Source organism: Danio aesculapii, chromosome 10 (genome assembly GCF_903798145.1).
Source record: "Danio aesculapii chromosome 10, fDanAes4.1, whole genome shotgun sequence".
Lineage (NCBI taxonomy): Eukaryota > Metazoa > Chordata > Actinopteri > Cypriniformes > Danionidae > Danio > Danio aesculapii.
This window is the reverse complement of record NC_079444.1, coordinates 24416706-24443399: the sequence shown is the minus strand read 5'-3', so window position 1 is coordinate 24443399 and position 26694 is coordinate 24416706. Positions and strand designations below refer to the sequence as shown.

The 26694-nt window shown below is 35.3% G+C and overlaps 1 protein-coding gene across 1 annotated transcript in view; it reads left to right on the top strand.

Moving 5' to 3' along the window:
* pitpnab (phosphatidylinositol transfer protein, alpha b) overlaps nt 1–26694 on the top strand; it is a 32694-nt gene extending 6000 nt beyond the window's left edge. The window contains exons 2-12 of the mRNA XM_056467225.1: nt 2476–2506; nt 11866–12011; nt 14518–14609; nt 15780–15787; nt 16748–16822; nt 17093–17176; nt 17260–17337; nt 17857–17967; nt 21089–21211; nt 21758–21842; nt 23760–26694. Coding sequence (XP_056323200.1) covers nt 2476–2506; nt 11866–12011; nt 14518–14609; nt 15780–15787; nt 16748–16822; nt 17093–17176; nt 17260–17337; nt 17857–17967; nt 21089–21211; nt 21758–21805 — 796 coding nt within the window. The 3' untranslated portion in view covers nt 21806–21842; nt 23760–26694. The remainder of the gene's footprint in view (nt 1–2475; nt 2507–11865; nt 12012–14517; nt 14610–15779; nt 15788–16747; nt 16823–17092; nt 17177–17259; nt 17338–17856; nt 17968–21088; nt 21212–21757; nt 21843–23759) is intronic.

Here is a 26694-nt window from a genome sequence, read left to right as displayed (position 1 = left end):
TTTAAAATCAATGCTAAATTAATGTGGTTAGTAATTAAATTTGTGCTTAAAATAAAATGTCAGAAATCAACAGTCACAGACAAAATGTAGGAAAGTACTTAAAGGGGACCTTTTATGACCCTTTTTACAAGATGTATGATGTCCCTAGTGTGTGTATGTGAAGTTTCAGCTCAAAATACCACACAAATAATATTTTTATCATGTTTGAAACTGCCCCTTTTAGGCTTTGATCCAAATTGTGCCATTTTGGTGACTGCCGCTTTAAATTCAAATGAGATTGTGCTCCCTGCTCTCTTTTCAGAGAAAAAGGTACAGTGTTCATTTGTATATGCTAAAACTCCACAGTTATAATCATCTTAGTCGCTGATATTATCTTCAGCAGGTGAAAACTCTAATGGTGGGTGGCTGCTTCTCACTCAGGGCTATTTATACTAATGCTGGAGAGATCGTCACTAATGGGCAGGGCTTTTCCTTCTGATGACATGTACAAAGGGACACTGTCAATCAAAGTGTTTCTGCAGTTTTTATCAAGTGTGGTAAAAAATAGAGTTAATAAAATTTCACAATTACAGGCTGGGTGTATACACAAATTGTTGCCAAACAACTGTGTTTAAACCTCTTATAAAAGTGATTTTTGCATTATAGGCCCCCTTTAAACTTTTATTCAGCAACACTGTATTATATTGATCAAATATGACAATAAATACACTTTTAATGTTACAAAATATGAATATTTCAAATAAACACGGTTCATTTGATGCATATTGTTACTATTTTATTAAAGCAATTTTGTAATATTTATTTTGTTTTAGAAGACTTTATATTTTATGCTAAAGCTATACACTCACTGGCCACTTTATTAGGTACACCTCACTAGTACGGGGTTGGAGCCTCTTTTGCCTTAATCCTTCGTGGAATAGATTCAACAAAGTACTGGAAAAACATCCTCAGAGATTTTGGTCTGTATTGACATGATAGCATCATGCAGTTGCTGCAGATTTGTCGGCTGCACATCAATGATGTGAATCTCCTGTTCCACCACATCCCAAAGGTGCTTTACTGGATTGACATCTGGTGACCGTGGAGGTCATTTGAGTATAGGGAACTCAGTGTCATATTCAAAAAACCAGTCTGAGATGATTTGCACTTTATGACATTGTGTATTATCCTGCTGGAAGTAGCCATCAGAAGATACACTGGTCCTAAAGTGATGGACATGGTCAGCAACAGTATTCAGGGAGGCTGTTTTTATTGACACAATGCTCAACTGGTACTAATGAGCCCAAAGTTGAAGGCAGGATGGATCCATGCTTTCATGTTGTTGAGGCCAAATTCTGACCCTATCATCTGAATGTCGCAGCTGAAATCGAGACTCATTAGACCAGGCAACGTTTTTCCAATCTTCTATTGTCCAATTTTGGTGAGCCTGTTCTTAGTCGACAGGAATGACACCTGGTGTGGTCTTCTGCTGCTGTAGCCAATCCGACTCATCCGTAGCCCATGCTCTTCTGCATACCTCGGTTGTAACTCGTGGTTATTTGAGTTGCTGTTTCCTTTCTGTCAGCTGTAACCAGTCTGGCAATTCTCCTCTGACCTCTGGCATGAACAAGGCATTTGAACTGCCGCTCACTGGATTTTTTCTCTTTTTCAGACCATTCTCTGTAAACCCTAGAGATGGTTGTGTGTGAAAATCTCAGTAGATCAGCAGTTTCTGAAATACACAAGCCCATCTGGCACCATCAACCATGCCACGTTCAAAGTCACTTAAATTACCTTTCTTCCCCATTCTGATGCTTGGTTTGAACTGCAGCAGATCGTCTTGACCATGTCTACATGCCTAAATGCACTGAGTTGCTGCCATGTGACTGGCTGATTAGAAATGTGCGTTAACAAGCAGTTGGGAAAGTGTACCTAATAAAGTGGCCAGTGAGTGTATATGCAGAATTCAAAGATTATTTTTTAAAATTAATTAATGGATTTATTTAGCAATAATGCATTACATTCAAATATGATTACAAACACATTATGTAATAAGATTAATGATTTTAATAAATACTGTTTCGTCAATATTTGCGTTCATTAAAGAATCCCAAAAAACAAATCCTATTAGAAACACTTAATGCTAAAGAATCTTAAGCCACCAATCTGTTAAGAATAACTCAACAACAATAACTATTTCATCACTAAAGCAGCATATAAGAATGCTTACATTTATTATAAAATATATTTAAATAGAATGTAGTTTATATAAAATGTTTTATTTCACAGTTCTGTATTTTTTATCAAATATATACAGCCTAAGAAATAGATGTATTGGGCAGTCACATCAATACATGCTGTCTAGAAACTGTCAAAACAGTGGCTCCAACAACATTCTTAATAGCTGTTTTAGAGATTTAACCACATGATGGTAATGCTTATTACTAGATTTTAAATAAAATTCTATAATATAATGTTTTTCTTGTTCTCTTGCAGTCGAGTGATCCTACCGATTTCTGTGGAGGAGGTAAGTGCGAATTGTGTGTATGCTTGTGTTTGTGTAGAAAACGCTGTTAGTGACACTGATACCAAGCATTGTTTTGCTATGTATGTGTGCGGTGTCATTGTCTGATTTGCATGTGTTGAGTTCGGATGACTCAGTCTTAGCTCGTTCTGACAGCAGAGAAGTCACGATGTAGTTTCGTGAGGCTCTCCATGTGCACTAAGCCACAAATCGGCATACCGCTATGTCATTCAGTCACTTATGAGTCACTTATTTCAGCGAGAGGATGAATCTTTTCTCTCTCATGCTGTTTTGATCTCGTTCAGCCCATGCAGAATCGCTAATGCGCCAATATTAATCGCTGTGCTTTTGGCCTAGTCGGCAATTCTCGCATGTTTGTTTCCTCTCTGTCTCTCATACTTTCCTTTGCCCCATTCAGAGTGAGCTTTCCCTGTGTCTCCCAGTCTCCTCATTTCCCATGATCCTCTAGCGTGTCATTCTGTTCAGTGATCTGGTCGTGCATATCTAATGAGTTACCTGATACCACATCCTTCTGCTTCTGTCTCTCTCAGCTTTTCTTGTCGTCGTCTAGTCTCTTGAACATTTGTGATCTGCGAAAAAAAGAATGCTATTCAGACTTTCACCTTTATGCTTGAGGCGGCAAATGTCGGGAAGAGCCAAATGGTGTTTATATAGGTTCATTTAGCATTATTGGGGAGATTTACACACCTTCTAAGACTGTATTTTAGTAGCGGAAAATGCAAAGCTTCAAAAAAAAAGAGTACTATAATTGTGTCTGTGTACACTTCACTGGATAAAGCACGATGCAGGCTTCAAATTTCTGACAGAAAAACAACATATGTTTCGTTTTGTGTAAAATATGAATCTGCATTTTATTCATAATGTCTGCAGTGCTTCTTTTTTTGATCATAAATTAAACTTTAGCCTTTATAGCAGGGGTGCCCAAACTTTTTTGTATGAAGGGCCAAAACCAATATCATTGAAAGCGGTTGGCCAAAGGTAAATATACCAAACTATATTACATTAAAGTTGCTATAGGTAATTTCCTAATTTTTCAAAATAAATAGAATATATTACTTTAAATCTTATTACCTAATGCAGTATAGCATTTTAAATGATAACTTATTGACATAAAAACATAAACGGTCACATTTATAACACACTGGAGTTCAATGCTGAATACACTAGTCAAGCAGAATCTGCCTTTGACTTGATTTGCTCAGCAAAGTCTCTGCATTGTTGGGTAACAGTATGTACATTTAAACAATAATTTACGCCATTTAATTGAAACATTTACTTTTAGCTAGCTTTTAACAATAAAACAAACAAAGGGTTACATTAAACTTGAATTGACAATCTTGAAACATCCCCATCATTCTTCCTGTCTTCTCAGCGGGATGGTGGGCCAAATCAAAGATTACCACTTTGCCCAGCAGGCCCTAGTTTTGGCATCACTGCTTTATAGTAAATATTAAAGGAAAATATAAGCATATTGCACATAAAATGTGATTTATCTTTATTTTAATCTTTACAAAGCTCTTGCATTTATTTAAAAACCTAATAACAGCTGTTTTTTAAACACAAATCTTATCTATTTGTATCAACCCATGAGGTGTCATTAAGGATTTTGAAAGTTACAATATGGGTCTCCTAGAAAAAAGTTTGGGAACCACTAGTTCTGAATAATTAGATGACATATTCACAAGTTTGTCTCTGCATTTTATTTAATATATAAATCTTGCATGATCTGAAACAGCCTTTTTTGTTGCTGTTGTATTCTAGCCAATGTCTGTTCCAGACCTGCACACAAAACCTCTCTGTATCTTTCCTAAAATGTCATGGGTGTGGATATATTATAAAGTTTGGAACAGAATCCAAAGCATTAAAGAACTCCTATTATGGGTTTTTGAAAATGACCTTCAATGCAGTGTGTAACACAGCTCTAAGTGAATGAAAGCATTCAGCTGTGGTTTAAATCTGAAAGTGCACCGTGATTAAAATTATTGATTCTTTAATGAAATAGTCGACTCAGAGTCAAATAACTGAATCATGTTGGGTTCGGATCTTTTGCTTGAACATGTCAATGTCAATATGGTACATGACCAAATATGAAGTGCCAGTTCCGATAATAATGTGAACAAGTCTTTTCCAGACACTAGCGAGCATGGGGGATCACGTGACTGATCATAACACGAAGATGACAGTCACTGACAGATGGAGATTTAGCTGTGGGGAATAAAGGGTTAAAGTTCATTTTCACAAACATTCCACAGTATAGCAACCTAGAGCTGTGTTTATTCCTGTCATTTTTCTGATTTTTGATACAATAACCTACGTTGCAATGCGGGATTTGCTGGCTGTTGCAATTAAAGCAAGGAGCAGCAGAGATTATTATGTATGGGACTTAATCAGACTATGACAGGGACTTTGTCAGAAACTGTTACAGTTCATATGGACCAGTTTTTTCTTCCTCCGGATCATAACATGTAAGTGTTATTAAAACTGTTGCCTTGTTTTGTGTAGTTTGCAAAATTTGTGTTTAATTGTGTGTTGTAACTTGTAATTGCTCCACACGGTTTGTAATCACTTATCTATTATAGAGCAGTGATTATACTGTATCTCTCAAGTTAAATCTTTATGGGCTATTCACATATTGCGTCCAAAACCACGTTGAAAATGCGACGCATGCTTCTTCCTTTACCGTTTTAAATGCATTTCTGAACTTGCAATCCTCTGACAGTTTGCAGATTAGCTTTGCGCTAAAGAGGGGTTTGGGAACAAATGAATCGCTGAATGAATCATATGGGAGTCGTTGGGATAATTAAGTAAAAATAAATGCGTTTATGCTGATGGTTTGGGCTATGAGCTTGTTCATGTACTCACATTTACATTCTTTCTTGTATTTCACCTAAAGGTGTAGTATGTAAGTTTGACACCCAGTGGTTGAACTAGTTATTGCACACCTTGTTCAAAACAAGCTCAAGCACAGGTTGCCAGATTGAGGACACCAACAGCAGTGTGCCTAACTGTTGAGCCTTAAGGCTGATTTAAATTATGTTCTAAATAAAAGCAACTGCACACAATAGAAGGAATATTTTTCATCTTTATTTTAGAAACGGCTTCTGATTTAAGAGTTACCACTTAGATTTGCTTGGCATTTAAAGCAGGTTTGGCATGCTGTCCTGGGAGAGAACCCTGAGCTTGGAGATATTTGAGCACCTTTAAAAATAAAACAAATAAAATTGCAATTGGTATTGAAATCAACCCTGATCAATCTGAAAAATCAACTATGAAAAATCAAGACCGGCACATTCAAAATACTGTACTGTACCTTTAGGAGCCATTACATGATTAAAAATGTCATCACTTACTATAAAGCACTGCAACTGCATGTAGACTACCCGACTCTAGCTGTTTATGTCTCCATAAATCATTTCCTAGTAATTTCCTTGTATCTTTTGTGTTAAATGGGCAGACAGGATCTGCCCTGGGGGACAAACCCTCTCTCCGGGCTGGATTATGTAAATTAATGGTTTGCTTTCACCTTGAAGCCTCTCTTTTTCATCTATACTCATTTTTACAAACCTCAGCATATTTTGCCAAAAAGTACTGTCAGCCAGGATCCACTTAGATAATAGTATAATCAGTTCTGTCACATAAAATATGTCTAGGAAGAGAGGTTTTAATGCAAGTCCTTCCTGTTAGGTCAGAGTCTCCTCTTCGCACAAAGCGGGAATTTAGAAAAAGTTTTTAAAAAGGAGCTTTTGCATTGAATTGCATCCATTAAGATCACACGTACATGTATGTTGAACAGTTTAGATTTAAACTGAGTTGAGTTAAACATCTTGTTTCTCGTGATTTTCATTGATTGTATTTTTGGTCAAAGTAATGATATTTATTGTTGAAATCCTGTCATTAACTTCAGATTAAATATGATTAACTGCTTGAGATTGCCTTTCCTGGAAAATCATTGTTGAAGGGAAGCAACTTTATTAATGAAGGTTGATTCATAATTTATAAAGGTTTACTTTGCTCTTGATTCTATGACTATATATATGTTGTAAAGTATAAAAAGGTTTTACCAGTCTTGTAAACAATGCTGTTTAAATGAAGTATTGTTGTAAGAAAAACCACACTACAGATAAAGCGCTGTGGTTTCAGACCTTCTTTGAGTTTGATAATGAATTTTCTGTTATATTAACAGTTTAATAATCAGAAAGTTAATATTCGCTATACAGGTATTCAATAAGAAGTACAATGTTTACTATTAAGATAAGGAAATAAAAGATTTATACATTTTTGACAGCTTTTAAAAACGGGAACGTATGTATTAACGTAAATCTACTCTTATGAAAATAAATAACTGATAAACATAAGGTTTTAGACTCGATGTCAGTTACTTTTTATCTTGTAGATGTGTCAATTTAGTCCAAATATTATCTGTTAATTTTAAATCAATCCTTATGAATTGGTTGAATGATTCAATGACTCACTCATTTCATTCCTTTCTGATTTAGCATTTTTGGAATTTTGAACTCACACATTAAGAAAGTAATGGCCTCCAAAATTGCACACTATATTTTAGGTACTATGTTTGAATTAAAAACCAACTATTTACTGTTAAAATGTATGCTTTATATAGTGTCATTGTGGGTAGCATGAATGAAAATCAGATATTTACGCATCTGTATATGTTTTCTGCCAATGCTATCTCATGGCGATTTGTAACTTTTTGATTTAGTGGCTAATTCGTATGAAACCGGATCTCATTTGTACAATTTAGTATGATTTGCTTATTGGTTGGGTTTAGGGTTGGGAGCCACGCCTCCTTTAAAATTGTACATTTTCGTTATTATTTCAATTACGAATTATTTAATTACGAATTTACATGAATTAGCAACTAAACGTAAAAGACCATACGTTACGTGACAAAACGTAAAAATAGTTGTCTATTAATACTATGAATTTGGACATACCACTCACCTCATGTACTGTTTATTGGCTACTACATTGTATGGAAGTAAGCCATTTCATACACAGAGATTCACTTGTCGCTACCTAGAGGCATAACTAACTACAAGAAACAAACAATAGAATTTTATGTAATGTAATGTGTGCATTTATAGTGTAAGGCCATACACTCAAAACGCTTCACAATCACGAGCGGGTCTCTCCACACCACCACCAGTGTGCAGCATCCACTTGGATGATACGACGGCAGCCACAGGACATAAGGGCAAGTGGGCTCACCACACACCAGCTATAGGTGGAGTGGAGATAAAGTGACAGAGCCAATTCGGTGGATTGGGATTTTCCCATGTGGTCACTTATCCAGGTACTGACCAGGCACGGCCCTGCTTAGCTTCAGGGAGTAACTGGTATAATTATAATTATATTCATTTTATTAAGATTTACTTTTAGGATTTCTGCCTTTATAATAGGAAAGTATGTAGACAGGAAGGGAGGTTGGAGAAAAAGGATGCCTGAAGCACAATATTTGAAAAGCTGTCAGCACACTGCCCATGAAGCTATCAGTGATGACCCCCTACAGTATATTTTAATTTCAGATTGCTGACTAGAAGTTTCTCAGATTGCTTGAGGAGAAAATAAAAAGGCATGATAAATAATTTGCAGCATTTTAGCCCTCCGTGCCCCAGAATCATCGATCATTAGCTTTAATGAATGCAGAAATACGAATAAATAACAACAGTCGGCTGGCGAATTCTTTTGAGCGCATAGAGCAGCGCTTTCAGATAAGCTCCCATGAATTAAAGCCCTGATCCTTCATCTGCTTTCAGGAGCCTTAAAAGACATTTTATTTGGCGGATGTTGTTTATAGCAAGAGGGCAAAGTGCTATTCCTGGAGTCCATTCATTCAGCGGGGAATGATGGATTAAGAAAGCTTACTTGCTTAAGGGGGCAGCTGGGCAGTTTATGACACTCCCTCATTTCTGTTCTTCCTGTTTTTAGATCTAAACACACACATACATACACACAAGCATCATAAGCTGTCTGTCATTGTAGGCTAGATAGAGACACCGTTTCTGTCCGTTACCATGTCGATTAGTCTGAGCTCACATCTTTTAGTCTGTCCATCACCATCAGTGAACTATAATCAGGGCTTAACCAGACTCTCACAGAGCCTACACACACATCACATGCTGCTCATTCAAAAAGATTACGCTTTTATGCAATGTCACTTTAAAAATAGATATTCTGCACACAAATACTAATAAAGAGCACATCCGCTGCAGATGAAACCCTGTGTGTGTGTGAGGTCTGCAGAGTGAGTGGGATGAGAATGTGTGATGTAGGTTGGATTTTCATAGCGTGCTGCAGAGTGACGCATACTGTTGCTGGATTCTGATTGGCTGAGAGGAGAGATGAAGTCTGTGATTGGCAGAGCAAAGATGCTGCTGCATGTGGATACAGAAACACAGTATCTATCTATCTATCTATCTATCTATCTATCTGTCTATCTATCTATCTATCTATCTATCTATCTATCTATCTATCTATCTATCTATCTATCTGAATCACGTTGTCACCTCCTTTCCCTCCCTCTTTCTTTTCCCCCTTCTCTCCTCTGTCTGTCATTCTCTCTGTCAGACTGGTATAAATAGGCAGTTTGCTCTACGTCGTTTTTTCCTCCTGTTCTTTCGCTTGTTCTCTCTCTCACATAAACTCACTGATGTGTTATGGACGCTGTGTTTAGGAATGAATATCCTCATTTAGACAGTCTGGCTGTTTCTAGGTAAGATTCTGAAGGTGTTATAGCCTGAACCTCAGCTGCTGGCTCGGCTTGGACTCAGGAGTCGAGACTGCTGACTCTGAACATGTGTGTCAGGACAGTAAATCTTTCGGTAACAAATAACAGTCTATTAAACAATATCTGCATATATTCTTTATTATATTATGTGGGACTAAGTGTATGGCTAGAGTATAGGGGTCAAAAATAAAAACTGATTATAATAAAGTTTTGCAGTGATTTGCCTTAGGGCTGCACAATATATTGTGTCAGCATTGATATTACAATGTACTTATTCGCAATAGGCACATCACAAGATATGCAAGGTTGAGTCTATTATATGTCAATGTTGAGGATTATAATGTATCATTTGCATGTGATTAGAGGCCTATGACTTAAACGAAATACCGTTAGACTCGGAAAACGATAAAACGATATTTCAATTGTAACTTTTTCTTGTACTTAATTGTATTTATCTATGCTTTTACTTTGTTTATTAGATTTTATGCAGACGCACACATTAACAGAATCATTCCAACCCCAACAATTATACATTCTTTCCAAACAGACGTTCAAGTCATCTGGTGAAATTGAATTCATATTGCAATATACATTGCAGACTAACAAAATATCGCAATGTTATGTTATTAATAGCAAAACGTCATTGAGAGTAACATCAGTTTTTATACTAAATTGTCAAGTAAGAAGTTTAAAACTAGAGTGATTTAATGGTATATTACAGTTTTTGTCAGTCGCGTTGGTGCATTTCTCGAATTCCTCTTCAATCTTCACATCACTGTCAATTGGGTACATCAAAAAAGCAGTTTCTCATTCCTTTTGTATTTAATAGATATCTTGTATTTAATAGATGTCTAATAGACATCCAACTGTCTTGACTAAATTAGGGCTGTCAGTGAAAATCTAATAGGCATCTAACAATGATCCAAAAATAGACTAATCATCGAATAGACTGATTAGACAGACTTCACATGTGTAGTCGTTCATCACTGTCTTCTGTCTATTTGATGAATAGTCTATTTTAAGCTTTTGTTGCACCTCTCATAGGTTTTCAACAACAGACCAAATTTTAGCCAAGATATTTGGACATCAATTACAGATCTTTTTTAGACATCACATTTAGACATCACGTGAACACGGGGAGAACATGCAAACTCTATACGAAAATGCCAACTGACCCAGCCGAGGCTCGATGGTGAGGTGACATTAGACATCTTTTAAACACAAAAAATGCTTGCTGGGATGATGGTCATTTTAAAACTTTATACTTTGCCAGTATCCATCACATCTCTAGGTTTTACCTATTCACTATCAAGTAAAAAAAATACAATACAAAAAAATTGTATTTACCACTTAATATTTGATTAGTTTTAACAACTACAGGTAAGATTTAGTCAGTTATTACTGGTCCCCCATCCATTATCATTAGCAAGCCAATCAGATCATTCCAAATTCAACATAAATATCCTGTTTAACTTTACTCCTTTATCTTATAGTTTTTGAAGAACCCACCCCATCTCCCTCATCCTCTTTTCTTGAATAATTCAGGATTGGGCGATACGGCAGCTCAGTGGCTAGCACTGTTGCCTCACTGCAAGAAGGTCACAGGTTCAAATCCCGGCTGGGCCAGTTGGCATTTCTATGCGGAATTTACATGTTCTCCCTGTGCTCGCATGGGTTTCCCCTGGTATTCCGGTTTCCTCCCACAGTCCAAAGACATGCGACAAAAGTGAATTAAATAAACCAATAAGAACAATATATGAGTACTTTAGTACTGAGCTTTTACCGCGTGGGTATGCGCTGGTGTGGTTGGCAGTCTATTCCTCTAGGGCTGCCCCTGATAATCAAGGAATCGGTCGAATAAATTCGGAGAGCTCTCAGGAACTACCTGATCTCGTACCCCCTTACATGCTCATTAATAAGGGCTCAATTATCTTCGAGCCCAAAATGCCATAAGAATCTAATCAGAATGCCAAACCTGCTAACATTATCAAGCAATATCTAAGTGTGAACTCTTGAAATAGTTTGATGTAGGCCTGAGATATATTTTAGTTTTAACTATAAATTTTTTTGTGCATTTTGCTTAGTTGGTTATCATATTAAAACATTTTAAAATGATTTTGTAATGTCTAAATGTTCAGTACAGTTGAGAAGTACATTTTTAGTTCAGTGTAAAATTAAAAAGATTCAAACCACTTATTTTTGGGACATTTTCAGACTACACTTTTTCCAGAATGAATTGGATAAGAAGAAACAGTTTTTTGGACATTTTGTTCTTTGCTTACTTTCTAGTTTTGCTTAGTGAATTGGTTGTGGTCTTTTTATTGCATCACATTTACTGCAGACTGCAATTTTCCCCATCATTCATCTGTATGGTGCATTTTGTGTTTATATTACAACTGTATCCTCTACAGGATTATAAGTGATTAAGATATTAAAGAGAACATTGTCCTTTATCGTTCTGTGTAGCATAGAGGAGGGGGAAAACATACACACACACGCACCCACCCACACGAACACACACCAGGATTAAATAGACAACAGATATTTGAATGTGTATGAAGTTTGTGATTGTGGAACTCTGTGTGTCTCACAGTATCAAGTCGGGCAGCTATATTCGGTAGCGGAGGCCAGTAAGAACGAGACGGGTGGAGGAGAAGGTGTGGAGGTGTTGAAGAACGAACCCTATGAGAAGGATGGAGAGAAGGGCCAGTACACACACAAAATCTACCACCTGCAGAGGTACTCACACTTACACACTGACACATGAGAGTATAAATAAAATGTGCTAGATTAATGTTAACATAAAAGTGGAGCAGAAAAAAATCATTTGCACACCTTCATGTTGTTGCATACCAGTGTGTTGTTTTTCATAAACAGAGAGATACAGCAGAATTTTCTTTGTTGTTTTATACAATTCAGCTTAAAGATAAAAGTCGCCATAAAAGTGGATATTTAGACATAAAAAACGAGTCCTTTTAAGATGGAGCTTAAGTAAAGTGTCCACTGCGTATTGAAGGAAGTGGTGGTTTCTACAGGTGGTTTGTCAAGCCACTCACCTGTGTGAAGCACACTCAAAAATGCACAGTGTTTTAATAGAGATATGGAGTGATTTAAAAAAAAAAGTGTCTGGTGCAAACTGGTCCAAGTGTCAGGAAAAGTGTCAGAGATGAAAGAGTGTGTTTTCTACGGGTGGTTTGTCAAGCCCACTCACCTGTGTGAAGCACACTCAAAAATGTGCAGTGTTTTAATAGAGATATGGAGTGATTGTAAGAAAGTGTCTGGTGCAAACTGGTCCAAGTGTCTTGAAAAGTGTCAGAGATGAAAGAGTATGTTTTCTACGGGTGGTTTGTCAAGCCCACTCACCTGTGTGAGGCACACTCAGAATTTCATAATGTTTTGAGGATTTCATGTGTGGTGGGGAGGGAGGAGAAAGAATCCTGGTTTTGGGAGGTGGGATTGTGGATAATATTTCAGAGTGGGGTAAGGTGTTTGGAATTGAGAGTTCGAACAGCTTGACGCTCTAATTCTCCAAAATATCTTCCTGATGGCAAGACCTGGAAGAGACCTTGGAAGGGATGGGTTGAGTCTTTCACAATACCGATAGCTTTACTGGAGGATCGTGAAAGGAAAATATCTTGAATGGAGTAGAGCGGGGCAACTATGATCTTCTCAGCTGCATTTACTGTCTGCTGGAGGGTCTTGCTAATGTAAACTATATGATAAAACACTGTAAAAATATCTGTTATTCACAAGTGTTTAATTTATGGTTGTGAATCGCATTTTGGGACCTTGATTTCTGCTCTGTCCACTTTTGATGTTGAAAATTCAACTATACAGTTTAACAAAGTGACTGTTATTGACATTTTTGTAGTGTGAAATAATATAATGTATAAGAAATTATATATAGAGAAAATTTATTGGCAGTCTATAACAAGGGGGAAGCAGTGAGTGGCACGATCGCCTCACAGCAAGAAGGTCGCTGATTCGAGCCCCGGCTGGGTCAGTTGGCATTTCTGTGGGGAGTTTGCATGTTCTCCCCATGTTTGCGTTGGTTTCCTCCAGGTGCTCCGGTTTCCCCCACACTCCAAAGACATACAGTATAGGTGAATTGAATTAACTTAATTGGCCGTTGTTTATGTATGTGAATGCAGGCGTGTATCGGTGTTTCCCAGTGTTGGGTTGTGGCTGGCAGGGCATCCGCTGCGTAAAACAAATGCTGGATAAGTTGGCGGTTCATTCTGCTGTGGCCACCCCTGATTAATAAAGGGACTAAGCCGAAAAGAAAATGAATAAAATGAATGAGTTCACCAACAAACAAAGTTCAACAAAATTTCAACAAAGTTGTTGCAAGAAAAATCATGGCAACATAGTGCAATTCAAAAGCTTAAACGAATGGTGAAAAATCTAAAATAAAAACATGAATCACAAAATATGGAAAACTGCTAATTTACAGATATTTTCTACAGTGTGTGTGTGTATGTATATATATATATATATATATATATATATATATATATATATATATATATATATATATATATATATATATATATATATTATATATATATATATATTTATTTATTTATATATATATTTATTTATTATATTTATATATATTATTTATTTATTTATTTATATATTTATTTATTTATATATATATATATATATATATATATATATATATATATATATATGTATATATATATATATATATATGTATATATATATATATATGTATATATATATATATAAATAAATAAATATATAAATAAATAAATAAATAATATATATAAATATAATAAATAAATATATATATAAATAAATAAATAAATATATATATATATATATATATATATATATATATATATATATATATATATATATATATATATATATATATATATATATATATACATACACATGATCTCATATACTTTAAATAAAACAGAACAAAATAAAACGTCAAACAAAAATCTAAATATTTTTTAATATTCATGTGGACTGCATATGGTGCTTTGGACTCTAATTTTGTTGTTTGACTTTTCCATTTACTTTGTTTTAATGTTGACTAACACTTCAAAATTAAATTATTTAAATTAACTGAGCAGAAATGTCAAAAAACAATTGTTTTTAAACAAATTTATGAAAAACTCCTCGTTTCCTATTGGTCAGACAAACAGGTAGTCCCCACCCCAAAAAAGTCTTAAATTGCTCGAGCATCTAATCAGCATTTCTGTCTTCACAGTAAAGTCCCATCTTTTGTACGAATGCTTGCACCAGCGTCAGCACTGAACATTCACGAGAAAGCTTGGAACGCCTACCCATACTGCCGCACAGGTAACGCACATGCACAGACACACACACACACACACACACACACACGCACACACGCTTAATTTCTTTTCATGTGCTCTTTGTTTTTCTTGCTTTATTACTATTATTATGACTTCCTATCTGCTTTCCACTGTCTCTTTCTCTGTCACTGCATTTGCGGGCACTGAATAATTCACAGTTTGAGCTGAGAAGGAGTGGAGTTACAGCACAGGAAACTGAGATTATACTGACACATTCGCTTCACATCATTTTCACATGAGAATGCAGACTTCTCAGTTTTTAAGCTCTTGTTGCTTTGCTTAAAACAAACTTACAGCTTTGTTTTTGAATACACTGTAAAACACTTTAAAAAATGGAGCATTATTAAATGTTTTAAATATTTAATAGTGTTTCAATTCAAATATGGACTAACAAAATGATTATTGGTCAGATTTTTCTCCAAATCTAGAAATTTTAATATTGTCTATCAATGTCATGATACAGTAACATAGTGGTACACCCGAGGTATTCAATTAAGCTCCATTTTCTACACAGTAAAGTAGTTTCAAGAGCCATTATGGAATTTCAAAAATATCCATGGCATATTTAGTTGGCAACCTTAATATCTTGTAAAGTTGTAAGTTGTGACCGATATTTTCATGCAATTCGTGCATTGCATATTGAAAAAGAAAAAAAAGGTTGTTTATTGTATTTTGAGATGTGCATAAAATGAATGCAGGCTTATAGTCCATCATGAAGTCAGTAGAGAATGCAAATTTTTGTCATTTTCATAGATTTATGCAAACATGTATCATTTTAGAAACTTTGCTATCTGTAAGCAAGACTTTTTTATGCAAAATAATTTATGTACATTGTTGTTGTGTAAATATATTTTAAGTTTATTTCTGTCAGACTTGTATTAAGTGAAAAAAAAGATTATTATGATTCATCGTTTCTTAAAACTGTGGCTATAAAACCAACTAAAGTTGATGTTATTTTATGAGAATTTATGAGTAAAGATTCACAGAATCATTCTGGAGTATGGAAAGGGATATATTCAGTGGTTTTTGCTTCCAGGCTGATTTAATATGGAATAAAATTATGGCATGGTCATAAAAGTGATGTATTATTTTTAACCTAAAATGTTAATTATGTCACTTTTTTTCCTAATGTCTGGCCTTCATCATCCTTCAGTAATAACTGTAAGTATTCACTCTTCATAAGTACATGCACACTTCTACAATAAGTCATATCAATGAACAAATGTGTTAAATGGGCTACATTTCATCACCATTTTCTCCCACTGATGTGGTTCTAAACTTTTTAGACTTTCTTTCTTCTGTTGACAACACAAAACAAGATATTAAATTATCTTAATCATCTATGTTTCCAACCAAAGATGCAAATGAAACCTTTGTGCAAAAATTCAATATTGCATAAAGCATAAAGTGCCATTTCCATCTAATCAAAGAGTCAAAGAGAACAAACGCACCGCTTTAATGGAAAGAAAGTGAATGCAGACATTTTTATATTAATTTCAGCGTGCTTTCAAGATTAAAAATATGAGAGAAATATGGGAAGATACCTAATAATAGGATATAATGGTAAAATACGGCACAATCCTGGCAAAAACGGGAGGGTTGTCATGCATGAAGTGTTTGTCAAACAACAGTTTTGCGTTCCCTTGCAAAACATATTTTCGAGATAACGCAAAACATCTTTGCGAGGGAACGCAAAAACGTTTAAAAATATGTTTACCTATAACTCTGTTTTTTTTTCTCCCACCCATTTTTTTTCCTCCATGATCACATCCCGTCCGGGTCTCCGTAGAAGCCACAGTGGGTCTTTTTTAAATACTATAGAAGCAAAATGTTGTTTTCAATATACATCCTTGTGTTTAACAGAAGAAAGAAACTCAAACAGCTTTGAAACACGAGTTAATGTTGACAGAATTTTCATTTTCTGAATGAACTATGTCTTTAAAAATACAGATTTACAGCAGAGGCACATATAAACACTCACACAGTTTGAGTGAAAGAGGAGACAGTAACTGTATCTGCAGTGAAAGGAGAGAAGACACACATCAGTGCAGTCACTGCAGAGTCTGTCCAAAAGTTATAGTTTTGCAAGGATTCACTAATTTTAAATTTATCTGTCTTCAGAACGAGTACATGAAAGAAAACTTCCTCATCAAGATCGAGACATGGCACAAACCGGACATGGGACAGCAGGATAATGTAAGTACAGCACTGTATGATTGTGTGGTCTCATTTAAACAAAACCTTATGATCCAACACAATCTCAAAGAAATTACAAACTTTTTGATTTAGATACTCACTTGTACTCAATTGTACATTCGAAGGAGGCACGCCTCCTAAAAATCATTTGTTTTCATTGGAAAAAGTCTTAGGAATTTGTACAAAATAGTCACTTTAATAACAATACTTAAAATAGATACATTTGCATGATCATGTTCTCTGGCAATATTTTTGTATTAATATATACAGGTTCACGGTTTGGACCCAGACACCTGGAAGAAGGTAGATGTGGTTTACATAGACATTGCAGACAGAAGTCAGGTGGAGCCAAAGGTGAGTTTAATTAAATAAAATAGTCACCATTTCCAATTGCTTTCTATTCTGCTTTTATATCTGATTGTGTTATCTCTCCAAAGGACTATAAACCTGAGGAAGACCCTAGTAAGTATAAGTCTGTAAAGACTGGAAGAGGGCCGCTCGGTCCAGATTGGAAGGTAATGCATTTTAATTCATGTCCCTTTAAGGCAAGTCATTTCACTCTGCGGCCATCTTTGAAATGCCTCTCAGGCATTCTGTTTGAATGGGGAACTTTAAATTCTACAAAATTGCTTGCCAAGATTAAATTTTATATTCGGAATTCCCAATAAAATTGAACCACAACTGCCTCTTAAGTTTCATTTCCAAACGTTCGAGTCACACAAAATCTGAGGAAACTCGTAAAAGCACACGTCTGGTCTGAGCCTCTCCCTCAGAGAATCGTCAGTTTATAGTGATTAATGACTGGCTCCTGTTCTAGAAGACGGGGCTTCATTCGCCATATTAACCGTTACACTTTTCCCCATTCAAAACTATACGAGTGACATGTCTTGTGTATTCTATAGTCTTTGTTTTAATGCAGCTTGAATGGGCTGTGTGCCAGTATAAACGTAGTCAGTGCATGCTTGAATTATGAGTGGGAAGCTTATTAATCAGAAATGATATGCTAATGCTTAATGGATTTTGCATCTGTGTAGAGAGAGCTACCTAAAAAGACAGACTGCCCACACATGTGTGCCTACAAACTGGTTACTGTCAAGTTCAAGTGGTGGGGCCTGCAAAACAAAGTGGAAAACTTTATTCAAAAGGTCAGTGTGATTCATTTGAAGAGCTTATTACAGTGAACGAGAAATCAAAACTCAACAAAAGAAGTGCATGACTGAGGGTGTGTTCACACTTGGTTTGGTTTGATTAAAACAAACTCTGGTTCTAATGCTCTGTTGGTGCAGTTCATTTCAATAAGTGGACTGAGAGCTCTAATAAAAAAAATTACTCTTGGTCAACTTCCAAATGTGGTGCAGTTCACTGGAATATTAACACGACAAGAAAAAACATCATAAAAAGAACTGAATCTGAGCAAAATCTTGTCTCAAATATATGGATAAAAGAGCTTTATTGAAAGATGAATTGTCTATTCAAATTGAAATACTCAAATATGCCATTTTTTGTGTTCAATAAGTCGGTGTGTGCTTTGTCCTTCATTATGTATGGTTTAATTATATTGTGGACTCTGTTATATTCAATAATTCAAACAAAAAAGAAAGCTACTCTCTCTAAATTACAGTAGCTGCCTTTCTCTGTCAAGGTGAGAATGGCCATCAATATTCATGATATCGACACTGCTTTATCTATATACTTTCCAAATAAACAAATGGCTCAAAAAAAGCCATTTCACTATATTGTTTAATCTGAAGGAGTGGGATTTGCATTTGTCATTTTGTAGTAAAAAGTAGCCTTCCACATTCATTATTTTGTATTCAGTCACTTACATACAGTACACGCTGCTTAAGTATTATTGTAGCTAAGTTTGTGCTGAAAATGTTTGTGTGATCAGCACTTGATATATTTATAAGAAACTGGAAAAAGCACAAATGTCAAGGCATGTCAAAGCATCTCCGGGGCCACAAATTAGAATTAGATGACCACAAACTCCAAATCAATAAGAATAAAACTGGCAAGAATAAATAACTATTCAATATATGATATTGTACAATAAAAGATATGCCATATTGAGTAATCATAAACTCAGACAAAAACAAAACAAATAAGAAATCCAACTGAAATTCATTCATTCATTTTTCTTAGTCACCTTTATTCATCAGGGGTTGCCACATTGGAATGAACCGCCAACTTACCCAGTATATTTTTTCCCTTCGAGCCGCAACACAGTACTGGGAAATATCCATACACACTCATTCACACACTATGGACAATTTAGTTTATTCAATTCACCTATAGTGCATGACTGTGGGGGAAACTGGAGCACCCAGAGGAAACCCACATGAACACGTGGAGAACATGCAAACTCCACATAGAAATGCCAACTGACCCAGCCGGGACTCGAACCAGTGACCTTCTTGCTGTGAGATGACAGTGCTAACCACTGAGCCACAAAAACCACGCATTAAACTGATCAAACGTGTCAGTAAAGGCATTTCTGGTGGATCAGGTGACATCAGTGACTGGAGTAACGGCTGCTGAAAATTAAGTTTTGCAATCACAGAGACCGTTTATAGAATATAAACATATAAAAACAGAACAGTTAATAATTTTTAATAAAAACTTAATAAAAATATTTCTCAGCATGGGGCGACACGGTGGCTCAGTGGTTAGCACTGTCACCTCACAGCAAGAAGGTCGCTGATTCGAGTCCCGGCTGGGCCAGTTGGCATTTTCTGTGTGGAGTTTGCATGTTTTCCCCAGGTTCACATGGTTTTCCTCCGGGTGCTCTGGTTTCTCCCACATTCCAAAGACATGCGCTAATGCTTGAGTTGAATAAACTAAATTGGCCGTAGTGTATGAGTGTGTCTGACTGTATATAGGTGTTTCTCAGTACTGGGATGCAGCTAGAGAGGCATTCACTGTGTAAAACATATGTTGGATAAGTTGATTATTTACATTTACATTTAGTCATTTAGCAGACGCTTTTATCCAAAGCGACTTACAAATGAGGACAAGGAAGCAATTTACACAACTATAAGAGCAGCAGTGAACAAGTGCTATAGACAAGTTTCAGATGTGTAAAGTCTAAGAAGCTAAGCATTAGTAAATTTTTTTTTTTTTTGCGAGAGAGAGTACAGTTAGTGGTATAGCCAGAGAGGCAGTTGCAGATTAGGAAGGAAAGTGGAGACTAAACAGTTGAGTTTTTAGTCGTTTCTTGAAGACAGCAAGTGACTCTGCTGTTCTGATGTAGTTAGGGAGTTCATTCCATCAACTGGGCAGATTGAATGTGAGAGTTCGGGAAAGTGATTTCTTCCCTCTTAGGGATGGAACAACGAGGCGACGTTCATTCACAGAACGCAAGTTTCTGGAGGGCACATATATCTGCAGAAGTGAGAGCAGATACGAAGGAGCAAAGCCAGAGGTCGCTTTGTAAGCAAACATCAGAGCTTTGAATTTGATGCGAGCAGCAACTGGCAGCCAGTGCAAACGGGTGAGTAGTGGAGTGACATGTGCTCTTTTGGGTTCATCAAAGACCACTCGTGCTGCTGCGTTCTGAAGAAGCTGAAGAGGTTTGATAGAATTAACTGGAAGCCCGGCTAGTAGAGAGTTGCAATAGTCCAGTTTGGAGAGAACAAGAGCTTGAACAATGAGTTGAGCTGTATGTTCAGATAGGAAGGGTCGGACCTTTCTGATGTCATAGAGTGCGAATCATTATCATAATCATTAAGTTCACAGCAAGTACATAAAACATGCTGGATAAGTGGTTCATTCTGCTGATGAATAAAGGGACTAATCCGCAGGAAAAAGAACAAATGAATGAATTAATGTCTTTGTATTACAGTATTTTGCATTTTTGACTACATAAATGCAGACTAAGTGAGTTTAAAAAACACATTACAAAACCAGACAAAAAAGAAAACTATATATTAAACAAATACCATCATATAATTGTGTTTACCATTAACTGATATACAAAAATGGAATGTTGTCCATGTTCAATTCAATTCAATTCAATTCACCTTTATTTGTATAGCGCTTATACAATGTAGATTGTGTCAAAGCAGCTTCACATAAAAGGTCACAGTAAATAGGAACAGTGTAGTTCAATGTCTATTTAAAAACTCATTTCCCCCCATTTAATTCCATTACATTTTTTAAAAATATTTTTTAAATTTCATGTTGACTTTAAATAGCCATCCTTTGAACTACTTTGAAGTTCTTCTTCCAAAACAAACTTAGTATCTCTTTCTCCCTTTTATTTTCCAGCAAGAGAAGCGCTTGTTCACTAACTTCCACCGGCAGCTTTTCTGTTGGATTGATAAATGGATCGAGCTGAACATGGACGACATCCGCAGAATGGAGGAAGAAACTAGGAAGGAACTGGATGAGGTCAGATGATGAGATGCCCTTTTGTCCACTTTAAATCATTCCTCCTCATAATTGTCGTACAATATAAACAAGCTTTTATTTTGGAAGAGAGCTAGCAGTTGATTTCATTTGTTGTCAGATGGCGTTCTGTTGTTTGGAGTGTTGCCTTCGACCCGCCACACATTTTCCCACCGTACAAAGACAATTACTTGTAACAAGGCAGATGAATAATTGAATGAAGCTCATAATAAAGGCCAGTCGCTGCGAACAAAAGGGGCAGCAGAGCGGAGCAGGTCACAGTTCAGTGCTCTCAGGTGCCATTCGGCGACTGAATGACGTCATTTACTGGCACTATCCCAAATTCCATGTACTTGCAGGACTATCCCAGAAATTTGTGTTTGTCTCTTGACTCCCACAAGTGGTTTGAAATCTCTCTGAGGATATGACCATGATCGTTTCATTTTAATTTGAAAAGCAAAGATGTGGCATCATTCTTGAAATGGGTTTTACGAAACGAGTCTTTGACTTTGTATCCAACATGGATGTTGTTTTATTGGTGTGTTTTAGATGAGAGTGAAGGATCCGGTGAAAGGAATGGTGGCTCTTGAAGACTGAGGCTGCTCTGTGTTATTGGATGCTGCTGTTCATAAAGGTACAGTAACTGATGATCTTTAGCGCCCCCTTATGTCATTTATCTGAAATGGCATGTGAGAACTGAAAAATAATTTATTTAATGATTGCTGTATAGACTCAATATACAGTTGAAGTCAGAATTATTAGCCCCCTTGTTTATTTTCCCCCCAATTTCTGTAAACAAAAATGTTTAGCACTTTTTAATGCATAATAGTTTTAATAACTCATTTTTATTAACAGATTTTTTAAAATCTTATTTTAAATATTTTTTTAAATATTTTTTATATTTTTCAAGACACTTCTATACAGCTTAAAGTGACATTTAAAGGCTTAATTAGGATAATTAGGTTAACTAGGCAGGTTAGGGTAATTAGGAAAGTTATTGTATAATGATGGATTGTTCTGTAGACAGTCGAAAAAAAAAGAGCTTAAAGGGGCTTAAAATGGTTCATAAAAAATTTAAAACTGCTTTTATTCTAGCCTAAATAAAACAAATAAGACTTTCTCCAGCAGAAAAAAATATTATCAGACATCCTGTGAAAATGTCCTTCCTCTGTTTAACATCATTTGGGAAATATTTCAAAAAGAAAAAAAAAAATTCAAAGGGGGGCTAATACTTCTGGCTTCAACTGTATATGTAATGTTTGGGATTTGGTACTGATTAATGGTTGAAGCTGAAAATATTTAGCAGTTTTTGTTTGTTTTGGTGGTCTCTGTGTCAAATATAAATTTATATAAGCTTTCGAACCTCCAAACAATACGGCATCATGCAAAAAAACATTTAAGCATTTCAATGTACATTGGACAGTACATTGAAAGTTAATTATTGGAAATGTAAACTAATTTTAACAGACACACCTCTTATTTAATAATACATTAGTCAAACTCTGATTAATAAATGCTGTAAAAGTATAGTTCATTATTAGTTTATGTTAGTAAATACATTTAAAGAATAGCGTCTCTGCAACAAAGTGATGTCATGCCACACACGTTGCTGTTTCTGTGTGAAGTCAAGAAAGAGGTCTAACTCTGTGCCACTGCATAACTATAGACTATTTCAATGTGCTAATGTCATTGGCCCATGAACATTTCCTGCTTGTTGTCGTACTATTTCATAACTATAACAAGAGGCAATTCAATCATGACTTAACATTAAAACAGCTATCATAACATTATTTATCAAAATTTGCCCTTTTTTGGATTCTCGGAAGCTATGGAAATTAAAAATGTAACGGGAAATAAGTTAGGACCATTGTTATTGTTTACATTTCTCAAAATGGTCTATAGATGTGTTGAAAAATAATGAGAATACACACATATATATATATATATATATATATATATATATATATATATATATATATATATATATATATATATATATATATATATATATATATATATATATATATATATATATATATGTATATGTATATATACTGTATATATATATATATATATATATATATATATATATATATATATGTATATATACTGTATATATATATATATATATATATATATATATATATATATATTTTTTTTTTTTTTTTTTTTTTTTTTTTTTTTTTCATCAGGTGTTATATGTCCTGACCGAGAGGTAACAACCGATTTCGCTTGAAACCGCATGCTCGATTTCCAATCACGTGATCAGATCTGGACATCCCTAATTTTAACCCTCATATTTTCAAATAGTTTTACCTCTGCCAACTATTGTCTAAACCATATATCAATGGAAAGCTTATTTAATCCGCTTTCAGATAATGCATGAATCTCAATTTCTTACTGGTTGTCTCAAATTTCCTTTTAATAAACAAACAATTACAATAGTAATTTGTACAGGACAATATTCAGCAAGTATTACATTACTAATTCCTTGTAAACTGTCTTGTTTAACTTTTAAAGTAATTGAACTCTTGTTCTCTTTGTTTCTCAGATCAGACGTGAACTCCAGGAGACCAGCAGCATCGCTCTCCTCAATCAAATCAAAGCAACACGTCTTTTTAATCATAATCAAAGTCCTTCATCCAGCCCTTTTTTTGTGGCCGTTTGTCCTGAGCATCCTTCATATCCTCCTTTCAGTCTGACAATGGAGCGCACTGGCGAGTTAAATAAGCTATTATGCTGGTTCAAAAAGTCACGCCCACTTTATAAAGTCTACCTACTTAAACTAAAACAGGGACGATCAGCAGTTTGTTGTTTATGATGTCAGATCAACACGTGGAGCTCGACAGACTTGTGTTCAGTGAAAAGCAGATGATATTTGTGTGTATATATAAATATATATTCAGAATATCTATTGGCAGTGGAGTTATTGTGACAGGTGTACAAACAGGGTTAAGTGATTGTTCTTTTTTTTTTGCGGACCAAGTTTCGTTTTAATCTTGTAGTGATTTGTTTTTATTGCTGTACGCTTTCATTTCATTCTACCCACTACTTTTTTAACCTATTAATCTGCTGATCCAAGGTGTAAGTGTGTCTATTCATAGTGTAATACTGTACAATCGCTGTCCTGTAACAGGCATTGTGGATTTATTTTGACCAACAGCTGCTGAGTCACGTTAAATTGACCGCAAGTACAGTTTTACATATAACACAGAGTTTATAATAATCTGCTCAGCATTGCTACATTGAACAGTATCACATTCTTGGAATAAGCTTAAAGTATTGTTGTTTGTTCATCAAAAGTCAATATTAATGGTTTTCATTGTCCTCTCTTCCAAAGTCTTCTTGTGTGTGATAAATTGCTATTTTTATTTATTTATTTTTTATAAATCGACAGGTGTACAGTTGGTGTAGCTCACCCTCCATTGGCTGTTTTACGAGATCAGGCTCCGCCCTCTTATTTAGCAACTGGCTGACCGTATTTAAACAACTCGAAGAGGTGACCCTTTAAATCTTTCATGAAAGGTTTATGTATTAAAGCCTGCTATTATTAAAAAAAAGTCTTTTCCTGGTGCTCAAGGAGGATGTTTTATGTTACTGTATGCGCATATTCATAAATGTATTCATTTTCGTTTCACCTCCTTTCCATTTTCTTGAAGGATTGATTATCTTCCCCTTTTATAACTTGAGGATAAAGACACATTTATCCAGATATTAGCAATAATACCTCCTTTCACAAACCCTTCCAGTCAAGACAAATGATGTGAGATAGAGATTTTAGAAATATATATAGTCCACCCCCACTCAGAATGTCGCTTCATTAGGATTTAATACAAATATACTCCCACTTCAAGTCAATCTTAGTTTTATGGATATGGAATTGGATAAGGACGGACAAAATGGGTTGAGTATGGGTTTTTAAAATCAGTCTTTTCTTAGTAACGTGACGTGTGTGTGGATGTATGTGCGTTTGAAGTTCTTAGTGTTTCTTGTTTTTGCCTGAGGAACATCCGACATGTAACTAAGGGTATGTTTATATGACACTATTTTTAACTAAAAATGGAAATATCTATATGTTTTAGCCATTCGTTTACACAACAACAGTGTTTCTGGGGTCTGAAAATGCAAATATTGGAAAACCACACTGTTGAAAAAAAATGCAGATTTGTGACGTCTTGCGCATATGCATTACATACACGGATTCTTGACAATTGAAAAAAAATAATGGTTCATAATACAACAGAATAATATGCAAGCAGGCTTGAAGTGATTATTTGCATTGCAATATTGCCACCTACTGGCCTGGAGTGCATAACACAGCCTTTTTGTGAATCCAAGTCAACATTTTAACAACATTGGTATGTTTAGACAAAAATAGCTTTTAATTTATTGTTGTCATGTAAACATACCCTAAAACGGAGGTTTACACTGTAGTGTTTCTTTCCGCCAATGCTCAGGACCCATGATGCACACTCTGACAGAGTTCAATTACTCTCATAGAATTGCATCAAATTCTGGGAAAGTAAATGCAGGTTTAATGGTGTAGATTGTGTGCATTAAAAGCATCATAATACAACCATGGATACACCAGAACTGTGTTGGTCCTGAGTCCAATCAACTGATGTATGGATGTATGCATTGAAATGTGTATATAGTATATAAATAAATGTAGATGAACACATAAATATAAATATATATATATATATAAAACTATATAAATATAGTTCAGACTATCCTGCCAGGCTATCAGCACATACAGCCTTCCATCAACCCACCCAGAGTAATTATGTCTAGCGGTTTAGTAATTGCTGGGAGTTATCTGTGGGTTATCAATGTCACTTGCTCCTTTTTAATACTGTATGTGGTGGTTTAGGAAATTAAAGCAAGAATTTAAGTGATCTGAACTTGGAACTTTCAGATAACTCCACCCATTACTTTTGCTGACTCCTCCCTCCTAATCCCTGGCCTCTCCTCTTTGGCAGGATGGTGTCTAAATTTGTTTTCATTCATCGATTGTTGTTGTATTTTCGCTGTGAGTTGTAGAAATCTTTCACGTTTAAATTTCTTTCAAAGCTTACACTGTGAACGAAGCCACGTTCAGGACTTTTCAACTTCAGAAAAAAGCCCTTTTTTGGGTGGGGTTTGGACTTTATGCCATTCTTCTCTCAGGAGCTTTGATGAAAAACTCGTCCTTTGAATGACAGGTGGCTTATAAAAGGGAACTATCCACACGAGCTGATCATCAACGGTTTGTGTTTCCATAATGTGAGGCAGATCATGATAAACAGGACTTTCTCATAGATATGTTGTTGTTAGATTTCACAATTTATTGTTGAAATTAAAACCCAATGATTCTAGGAATACAAAAAAAAAAAAAGATATATATATAAAAAGTTTCTGTTCACCCCACCCTGTCATGTCATCTGTTTTATTTATTTTCTTTTACTGTGAATTTGTGCCTTTTGTCATCTTATCTTCCAATAAAA